We start from the raw sequence: 11,049 nt of genomic DNA, 5'->3' as shown, positions 1-11,049 counted from the left end.
ACACAGGGATGTCTTAAGGACTGTGATGAGAAGATAATTAAAATGTCATGTTTTTGTTTTCCTCAGCGAATGCTAGAGTCCCCACAGCAAAGTACACCAAGATGGGAGAGACTCTGAGGCATGTTATTCCTGGTCACGTGCAGTGCTCCATGACCTGTGGAGGGAAAGCATGTAAATATGAGAACCCATCTCGCTGGAGGGATGAGGAGCAAGCCATCAAGGGACTCTATTCATCCTGGTATGTTCTTGCAGTCCTGATCAGCCTGGAGTCATGTAATCTACATATGCAAAAGCATAAAAACTTTACAAAACACCTGTAGCGATATGGGGTGTAAATCTATGTTTTGATTATCAGTTAAGCTCATAAAATATGCATGTATTATGCAAATAACCTTATTTATGGCACCACCTCTCTTAGAGAGAAAAATCACTTTCTATTTACCCCAAAATAATGTAAAATGAACGTGAATCATTTTTCTCGTGTTTAAAGAAAATCAAATAAATTATTACACACAAATAAGCCAAAATAAGCACAGATTAAATTATGATTTTAATGTATTTATTATAAAAATAATAATCTATGATATAGACAGTGAAATATATGATTATGATTATATATGCATGACAAAAAGTTAATATCAAATGACTTTGAATCAAAGGTCTAATTCATGAGTAAAATTAGTGAAACTTAAAAAGCAGATATAGGACTGGTTTACCAGAATTTCCAGACTACATGCGCACCTGTGTACAAGCTGCACATACTAAATATAAGATAAATCATAATTTTGTACATAAATAAGATGCACCAGCTGTTAAGCCGCAGGTATTCACTGTGCAGTGAATGTAAGTGCCCAGCTTTGTCTGTACTTTACTTGAGGTAGTACAAAAATCAGCCACTTGATGGCAGTTACGGACCATGGACCTGTTAACATACACTAAGCCTGAGTGGTCATCCTAGGTATACTTAAAGCTTCAGGTTTTGACTCATGGTAACAAACATTATACCTTTTAAAATGAACAAAATACTGGTAAATATCTACTGGTAAGCATAATTACTGGACATAAAACACTAAAAATGGGCATACAATTGTCAAACACTTAGGTAACTGAAATTATTTAAAAATTATATACACCGGGAAATATTACCCAGAAGTCTTAACGGGGTCAAGTGACAGGAAGTGTAATACCATAGTACAGATAAAATGTGGTACCCGTAAATATTCATTGAATCACAGATAGAACCACTGATTTTTATTGTTAAACAATATTGGTATCAGCTGCTGTTTTTAAATCTACCTTTACTTTCTAAATTATCTTATCTTAAATTAATATTACGGGATTTCTCTTCAGCACTAATGAGGAGGGGAGGGAGAAAGGGGGAACAGTCCCTCTCCTTCTCCCCCGCTCAGTTTCATGAGTGAGACGAGCTTAAATTCAATTCAATTCAATTCAAAAATACTTTATTAATCCCAGAGGGAAATTATTTTGTTGTTGTAACTCGTTATCCTCATTTCATTAAGAGATGTTATAGATACTGATGGCTGTAGACAGGAAGGATCTCTTGTAAAGGTCCATCTCACAGTGGATCCTAAGAAACTGGCTGCAGATGCCGTCTGACCCATCCACCCAGACTCGGCTGGCCTCTTGGTTCCCCTGGACTGTAGGACCGCTTGAATGCTGGGCAGAACTCCTCCCAGAGCGATGGCCACTCCTCCCAGCAGTCTGCCGAGCTCCTCGTCACTGCGGACAGCCAACTGTAGGTGCTGAGGGACGATCCTGTTCTTCCGCTGTCATGAGCCATGTTTCCTGCTAGTTCCAGGATCTCAGTGGTCAGGCACTCCAACACAGCTGGCAGGTAGATGAGAATGCGTCCACAGAACATCCTTTTCAACTCATTTGAGAGTTGGGGCTGTAGTTGAGATATTATTTGAGCTTTTGAGATGTTAATCAGCTGCTGTTGGTTGTAGAAAACTGCCTTGTTGCCATGGTTACGCATCATAACAAATGTCCAAAACTAAAAAACGTTTCAGTAAAAATCCTTCCAGCTGCACAGCATCTGATACCAGAGGAAACAATCATCCAAAAAACGTGATTTACATCCAGAAAAACAGGAGTTAAAGTTTCCAAAAGCAAAATCTCAGAATGAAAGTAACAGAGCTGCTCCAACATGCAGCCACCTGGAGCGGCGCAATTCTAGAAAACAATAATATACCAAATATAACAAATAATATACCTACTGGTATTTAAACACATTTACCGTAGACAGAAAGATTTTTTAAAACCTTTATGTTAAATATGTACCAGTCTTGACTGACTGACTGCTTTAAAATAAAACCTTGACTTCGCTGTGCTCACATGAGTTTGGGGGATTAATGGGAACAGCCCCACCTGTTGTCTCCACTCCGTTTAATGTTCGGATGAGAGTGTAAATTATGTAGATCTCTGTATTTAAACACACATGTACTGTACGCAGAAAGATGTCACACAGAAATAATTTTAAAACTTTTATTAAAATATGTACAGACTTGACTGCTTAGAGCACTTCTGCTCAGCTGAGCCCACATCTTGAACAACTGGATGAGACAGCATTAACACGACAATAAAAAAAAAAAAACAGTGATGGTCGACCAGAGTCACTTATTGCTCTGTTCGCCGTCCTTTGTGCACTGAAACCTCTTCTTCATTGTCAGAATTGAAGAGGCTCAAAAAGACGTTATCACACACGGGCTCCTTGTCGCTCTCAACGTCACTCTCCCTCGCATCATCCCGCAGCAGTCCAGCCTCATTAATGCACGTGTATCTTGGAGAATGGGTCAATGACAGCATCTCATTGGTCATTAAGGTTACACTTGTGGTCACATGATGATAGAGTAGGTGGAGTTATGGTAGTTAATTTTGAAACCATGACCTAGAATCGTGGCACATCTGATTACCTGCAGGCATTCTTCCTGTGTCACAAATGCCTGCCCCCAAGAGGGGCGGGATATTGGGAGCCAAGCGCACCCAGCCTTGTCAAAAGTAAATTGTAGACAGTGGCAGGAAACTGCCATGAAACAACAGGAAGTCTTTCAAAATAAAATAAAAAATTAAATTAAATTTGAAAAATATGAAAAAATTACTCTTCCTTGAATTGCCACCTTATGGTGGAGGAGTTTGTGCACCTGAATGATCCTAGGAGCTATGCTGTCGGGAGCAATTATAATTGCCCCTGGTAGGGTCTCCCAAGGCAGATTGATCCTAGGTGAAAGGCCAGACAAAGAGTGATTCAGAAGATATTTATGAAAAAAACAAGGAACTCAAGTGTCCCTTGCCCGGAGGGGCTCATCGGCAAGCGCCTGGTGGCCGGGTCACAGCCATAAAAATCGGGTGAATGATGCTATGGGCAGTAGCCAAAGGCGGGGACCTTGGCGCTCTGACCCTGGCTTACTAAAGCTAGCTCTTGGGACTTGGAATGTAACCTCTCTGGCAGGGAAGGAGCCTGAGCTTGTGTGCGATGTTGAGAGCTCGATGCACAGCATGGGCTCTGGACCTGATCTTCTTGAGAGGTGTTGGCCCTTATTCCACTCTGGAGTTGCCCATTGTGAGAGGCGTCAAGCTGGTGTGGGTCTACTTGTAGCCCCCCAACTTTGTGCCTGTGTGTTGGAGTTTTCCCCGATAGATGATGAGAGGGTGGCTTCCCTTCCCCTTTGGGTGGGGGGATGGGCTCTCACTATTGTTTGTGCCTATGTGCCAAACTGCAGTTCAGAGTATCCAGCCTTCTCTGAGTCCTTGACAGGGGTGCTGGAAGGTGCGCCAGCTGGGGACTCCAATGCCCACGTGGGTAATGACAGTGTGATCTGGAGGGGCGTGATTGGGAGGAACGGTCTCTCTGATCTGAACCCGAGTGGTGTTCTGTTGTTGTACTTCTGTACTAGTCATAGTTTGTCCATCACGAACACCATGTTCGAACATAAGGCTGTCCATAAGTGCACTTGGCACCAGGACACCCTAGGTCGTAGATTGATGATTGACTTCATAGTTGTGTCATCTGATTTGCGGCCGTTTGTTTTTGACACTCGGATAAAGACAGGAGCTGAGCTGTCAGCTGATCATTACCTGGTAGTGAGTTGGATCAGATGGCGGGGGAAGATGCCAAACAGACCCGATAGATCCAAACATGTAGTGAGGGTTTGCTGGGAATGCCTGGCAGAAGAACCCATCAGAGAGATCTTCAACTCACTCCTCCGGGAGAGCTTTAACTGCATCCCAGCTGAGGTGGGGGGCATTCAGTCTGAGTGGGCCATGTTCCGCACCTCGCTTGTTGAGGTAGCTGCCTTGAGCTGTGGCCGCAAGGTTGTCGGTGCTTCTCGTGGTGGTCATCCATGAACTCGGTGGTGGACACCTCGGGTTAGGAAGGCTGTCAAGCTGAAGGAGGAGTTCTATCGGGCCTTGTTGGCCAGTGGGACTCTGGAGGCAGCTGAGGAGTACCGGATGGCCAAGCGGTGTGCAGCCTTGGCTGTTGCTGAGGCAAAAGCTCGGATGTGGGAGGAGTTTGGTGAGACCTTGGATAGAGACTCTCGGTCGGCTCCGAGGAGATTCTGGCAAACCATCAGGAGGCTGAGGAGGGGAAAGCAGCACTTTACTAACACTGTGTTCAGTGAAGGTTGGGTGCTGTTGACCTCAACCAGTGATGTCGTCGGGAGGTGGAAGGAATATTTCTTGGACCTTCACAATCACACCAACACGTCTTCCATGGAGAAAGCTGAGTCGGGGAACTTTGGGGTTGATCCGTCCATAACCGTGGCTGAGGTTGCCGAGGTAATTAAAAAGCTCCAAGGTGGCAGAGCTCCGGGATTGGATGAGATTCACCATGATTGCCTTAATGCTCTGGATGCTGTGAGTCTGTCTTGGCTGACACGCCTTTGCAACGTGTGGACATCGGGGGCAGTGCCACTGGGGTGGTGGTTCCCCTCTTCAAAAATGGGGGCCGGAGGGTGTGCTCCATTTATAAGAGCATCACTCTCCTTACCCTCCTTGGTAAGGTCTATTCAGGGATACTAGAGAAGCGAGTTCGATTGTTAATCGAACCTCAGATCCAAGACAAACAATGTGGGTTCCGTCCTGGTCGGGGAACACTGGATCAGCTTTTTACCCTCACTAGGGTCCTTGAGTAGGGCTGAGTACCGAACCGAGGTTCTTAAATGGCACCGACCGAACTGCTCCGGTCGGTGTATAGATTGAAACGTCACTCTTTTTTCGGTGTCAAGTTTCGGTATTGGCTGTAAGGTGTCACGTGGTTTCAGCACGCAGGCAGGTAAAACGCAGACATATAGCAAACAGACTACGTGTTTACACCCAGAGCTGTATAGAGCTGCCGCACCTAATCTATGTATAATGTATGTCTATGGTGCTGGTGACACCCACAGATGGGGTTCACGTGTGCAGCGCGTGGGTTGTCAAAACCGTTCGACAAAACACGGGCAGAAAGTTGCTCCGTGTTTCTCTGCAAGAAGGCGAGAAGCAGCCTCCCCCCTCCTCCTCTCAGCGTGAGTTAGTCTCTGTGTGTGTGTGAAATGGACTGAATCAACATTCCACAGCCGGACTTGTCTTCATCAAAGAACTCCCGATGACGACTCTGTGTCTGTGTTTCAGCTGGTGAGTTCACGTTTTTTAACGTTACTGCAGCTTAACACGTACATCACAGTGAAATAACTCTAACTTTAAGATATTAGTGTGTAAATTTTTTTTATCTACGTAGCTAGCTAAATTCAGAAGCTAACTAAAGCTTGACAGTAACAGATGAAGCTTAGCTTGTAAAACTGCTCATACATCCAGTCAGCTGCTTAAACAGTTCAGCTAATGTTCACTGTTTATGTTAATGTTCTCCTCACAGGAGGTTCTGACCCTGATGTGAGGACAGACAGAAAAGCGAGGTGGGGGCCACAGGACAATCACAGACTTTTTTGTTAAAAGTTTGCTGTCTTTTCTACAGTGGAGCTGCATGGTGGAGGTAAGTGAAGCTGTAAAGGATTTTGTTGACCAGTTAAACTTTTATCTCTCAGCCCAGATAATGTTTTTTGAGCAATAATAACACAACCATGTTATTGTTGATGTTTTGTTCTCATGTCAATTAGGGAGATGATCAGAGCCCTAAACCCCAGAGAATCGCAGAGAAGATTCAGGCAGAGACAAAGAGGTGCAGAAGTCTGTATCAACCCTAACTTCAGTGAATCCAGTGACCTGCTGGTGGGATGTGAGGGACAGACAATCATGGCTGTCAAACTGACAACCAGGTATCTGTGTGTGCAAATCATCATCTACAGCCTCAGAGGGAACACTTCCTACTTCTGGAGACACCATCAGCCAGGAGCAGCTTGTTTGTGTCCAGAGAAAGCAGACGTGTTGTTTCTGAAGAAAAACTGTTAAATGAAAAGGTCCTCAGTGTGTAGCAGTGAGCATTAGACACTGACGTGTCACTGGTTGTTTGCAACTCTTCTTTTGAACTGGAAATTATTTGTTTATTTTAATGTAAGAAAACTGCTTGGAATAGAAAAATACCAAAGTTAAAAAATAAAATTCACAATATGTACTGTAATGTGTAACGTAATTTTATTCTTGTTAGAATTAATATTAATTACAAAATTGATACCGAAAAAAGAACCGTCCAGGAACCGACACCGAAGTGAAGGTACTGACACCGATTTTTTTTTTTTAGAAAGGTACCCAGCCCTATTCTTGAGGGGTCATGGGAGTTTGCCCATCCAGTCTACATGTGTTTTGTGGACTTGGAGAAGGCATTCGACTGTGTTCCTCGGGGTACACTGTGGGGGGTGCTCCATGAGTATGGGATTGGAGGTCTGTTGTTACGGACTGTTCAGTCCCTATTCAAGTGGTGCGAGAGTTTGGTTCGCATTGCCGGCAGTAAGTCTGACCCCTTCAGGGTGGGAGTTGGACTCCGCCAGGGCTTCCCGTTGTCACGATTCTGTTCATAACTTTTATGGACAGAATTTCTTGGTGCAGCCAGCTGCGGAGGGTTTCCGGTTCGGTGGCCTCAGGATTCCATCTCTGCTTTTTGCAGATGATGTGGTCCTGTTGGCACCATCGTGCCGTTATCTCCAGCTCTAACTGGAGCGGTTCGCAGCCGAGTGTGAAGCGGCTGGGATGAGAATCAGCACCTCCAAATCTGAGGCCATGGTCCTCAACCGGAAAAGGGTGGATTGCTCTCTTCAGGTCGAGGGTGAGGTTCTGCCTCAAGTGGAGGAGTTCAAGTATCTCGGGGTTTTGTTCACGAGTGAGGGAAGAATGGAGCGTAAGATAAGTAAGATGATAAAAAATATGACTCTGAAGTAGTTTCTGCTTGACTCGAATTAACAAAAAAAAATTTTATTAAATAAACAGCCATTGAACTGAATGGAGCAGGTGTACGGCGCACGTCACTTAACGATTTTGAAGAAAAAAGTAGTAAAAAATACATTAGGGTTTCATTCCATCCACCAACAGCTTAAACAAAACTCAAAATATCGGTACATTTCAACAACAATAATTGAAATTGACCGAAAAACCAATATTAAAAAGTTAGCTACTTACATACTACTCCACCTCCTGATCCAAGCGAGTGAAAGAAAATGGCGTCGGCGAGATTCTTCCAGAGCAAACTTGGTCAAGTACCCGAATGTTCAGGTTTTTCACTCTGGGTGTTGAAAACCATCAACTCTGACATGTGACACGCATAATCTTACGGTATCACACGTGTGTTGAGTTATGTATAGTGAATTAAACACAAAAGTCTCAACACTGTACTCTAATATGTGCTAACACTGATATTTTAACATTGGCAAATTTGCTGTGCATGCTTGCTGATGCTGAGGATTTGCAAAAAATTAAAGATTGAATGCAATCTGCTGGATACCTTAGATAAATATCTTGGTTATAGGTGTTTAGTGTTTCCCCTACCGTTATTCAAAGAGGGCAGCCCGCCCTCCCAATAGGACTGCTCTCTACAAGCCAAAAGTAGCAGAACAGTAGCTAAAAGTAGCAAAAGGCTAGCTAAATGTTAAAAATCACCAGTAACAGATCAACAGTAGCTAACAACTAGAAGTAGCAAAAGACTGAAATAGAGCCAGTACGCTGAAGCAAATTTTAAATGGACTGAGATGGTGTAGAGGTAGGGCAGCCAACTTGGGACCAGACAGTCTCAGGTTCAACTCTTCGCCATGCCCATGTTGTGGTGTCCTTGAGCAAGACACCTAATCCCTAAGTGCTCCCCAGGTAGCTTACATAGCTGCCACGGCACCACTTGGGTGTATCTCAGGTGTGATGGGTTAAATGCAGAGAACTAATTTCATCATTGCATAGAAACATACAATGATGACAGCATATAATACTTATATTAAAGAGAATAATGTTTTGGAAGAAATTGAAGAAATCATGTGAAGCCAAATCTGAGTAGTTAGTTAAAGCTTTAGCTACAAGCTAAAGCTAGAGGCAGATAAGTAGTTGAAAGTAATAAAGTGCTAGCTAAAAGTAAAGACTGCTAGCAAAAAGCTAAAATAGCGCATTGATAGCCAAAAGCTAAACATTGGAAAAGGATAGCCAAAACTATCAAAAGGTGAGCTAAAAGCTAACATATAGCACAAGCCTGCTAAAAGTGTCTTCCCTATAGCCAAAAGGTAGAAATTGCATTTGAAAACAAAAATAGAGCCAGTTTGCTACAAAGCAGATTTCAAAGAGAACAATATTTTTGTAGGAACTGATGACATCTCAATGCATTTTTATCATAAAATATTTATAAATTTAATATTGTGATTGGTAGAAAAGTTACAAAAAACAAAAGTCATAGCACCCATTTATGTAGCGCTGAACATGTTGATGTATGAGCAGCTAAAACAGTATGCAGAAGATGAGCAACAAACATGAAAAGTTACAAACAGGAAACCAACATTGTGTGTTTCAAAAACATCTAGTTCAAACCTTTGATCTTTTGATCTTAAGTGAGTTTAATGGTTTTGTTTTAGATTTAAAAAATAAAATAGAAAAAAGTCCTATTGATTTGTTCATTTGTTTTTCATTTACAGGATTACTGACAACTTGCTGGCTATGGCAAGGCCTTCCACCGAACTCATAGAGAAATATGATATAATCCAACAGTTTCAAAGGTATGACTCAATTTTCTGTTGTTTGAGTTTTTCGTAAAGCGTTGTCAATTATTTTAGTGTTAGCCTATACCAGTATTCTCTTAACATATACAAAGAAGACATTTTTGAAACATTTTCCACCCAGTGTAGTTTGAAAGCCACATAACAAATTTGATCCTTGAAACAAAGAAAACACGATGTATTAACTTTATATAAACATTGTGCTTCTTATACAGTTCAAATAACAATGCCAAGTTTAAAACCACAATTCCAACTAAGTTGGTGCACTGTGTAAATGAAATTCAATGATTTACAATTTTCATAAACTCATATTTTATTCACAATAGAGCATGGTACATATCAAACATTGAAACTAAGAAGATGTACCAACTTTATTGAAAAAACAAGGTATTTTTTAATTTCATGGCAGTAGCCCACCCTAAAAGTTAGAACAGTGGCAAAAAAAGGCTGTACATGTAGCATAAATAAAAAATGCTGGTGAAGATTCTCAGTCATCCAGGACATGATGAATTCAAAAATTGACTGCTCTTTGAATTGAGAAAGCTCCTCGGATGAGGAGCGAAACATCTTCTGTTACAAATAAAGTCCAGTTGTTTTTGTATTGAACATGGACTGGAAAATAATTTTCTGATTAATTACACTAATTGGCATCAGGTTAGTAAAAGGACCAGGTAAAAAAAACAAGTAATTTTAGAGGCTAAAACTGAAACAAACTGAATCAATTACAGCAGCTTTGTAGTAAAGAGTCCTGGCGCTGAACGGACCTGCCTGCACGTCAGAGCTCTCACCAGTCAAAATATTTGGTGCATCATGAAACTAAAACATCTGGAGGACTGTTAACACCATGAATCCTACATGAGACAAGAATGGGGCACCATTCCCCCAACAACTGGGGCCCCATGCATGAGTGTGCAGCTTTCTTACTGAACATTGGAATTCGAACCAAATTTTAAAAGTGCCTACGCACTAAAGTGTTCAGATTTATCAAACTGCGCATGCATGTTATGCACTTTTCCTTTAAATGGTAAATGGACTGTACTTGTATAACACTTTTCTTTCTCATCAAGATACTCACTCATTCATTCATACACCGATGGGACACATCAGAGGCAATGAGGGGTTCAGTGTCTTAACCAGGGACACTTCAAAACATGTGACTACTGGTGGAATTGAACCCCCAACCCTCCCATTGGAGGATGACTGCTCTAACCATTCAGCCACAGCTGCCCCACACTTTATACATCCAGATGAACGTGGAATTGCGTGCACGAGACACCTCCCCTGACACTCCTCCATTTAAATATGCTAGTAGATGCAAATATGTCCTGCAGATGTGATTTTCCTTTCTGCACAATAAAATTGTTGTGTAGATGCAAGAACATTTAAATTTTGTGAAATGTGTTAGAGGCTCCTAGTTGGGCATGAAAACGTACTTGGCACACATTCGGGTGGCGCAGTTGGTAGAGCTGCTGCCTCTCAGCGAGCAGGTTGCCCTGGTTCAAATCTTGGCCGGGGCCTTTCTGGGTGCAGCTTGCATGTTCTCTCCGTGCTGCGTGGGTTTTCTCCGGGTACTCTGGTTTCATCCCACAGACATAAAACATGCATGTTAGGTTGATTGGTAACTCTAAATTGTCCCTAGGTGTGAAAGAGAGAGTGAATGGTTGTTTGTCTCATTTGTCTCCGTGTCCCTGTGATGGACTGGAGACCTGTCCAGAGTGTCTCCCGCCTCTCACACAGTGATTGCTGGATATGGACACCAGTGACCCCCGCAACCTGAAAAAGAAGAAGCAGCTGAAGATAATGGATGGATGGATGGATTGCAAAGAGGAGTTAAGCCCCTAGTATACTCCCGCATACGTTTGTTCACGCGTACGTAGGCGTGTACTGTACTGTAGAGCATTCCTATTTCTAAACT

General features: G+C 42.6%; 1 protein-coding gene across 1 annotated transcript in view; it reads left to right on the top strand.

Annotated features, from left to right (window-relative positions):
- LOC119412189 (protein tyrosine phosphatase domain-containing protein 1-like) overlaps window positions 1–11,049 on the top strand; it is a 22,592-nt gene that overhangs the window by 1,497 nt on the left and 10,046 nt on the right. The window contains 2 exon segments of the mRNA XM_037679167.1: window positions 67–238; window positions 9,054–9,134. Of these exon segments, the coding sequence (XP_037535095.1) occupies window positions 67–238; window positions 9,054–9,134 (253 nt within the window).

This window comes from Nematolebias whitei, chromosome 7 (genome assembly GCF_014905685.2).
Source record: "Nematolebias whitei isolate Nwh7 chromosome 7, NemWhi1, whole genome shotgun sequence".
Taxonomy (NCBI): Eukaryota; Metazoa; Chordata; class Actinopteri; order Cyprinodontiformes; family Rivulidae; genus Nematolebias; species Nematolebias whitei.
This window is presented reverse-complemented; position numbering and strand designations above follow the sequence as displayed.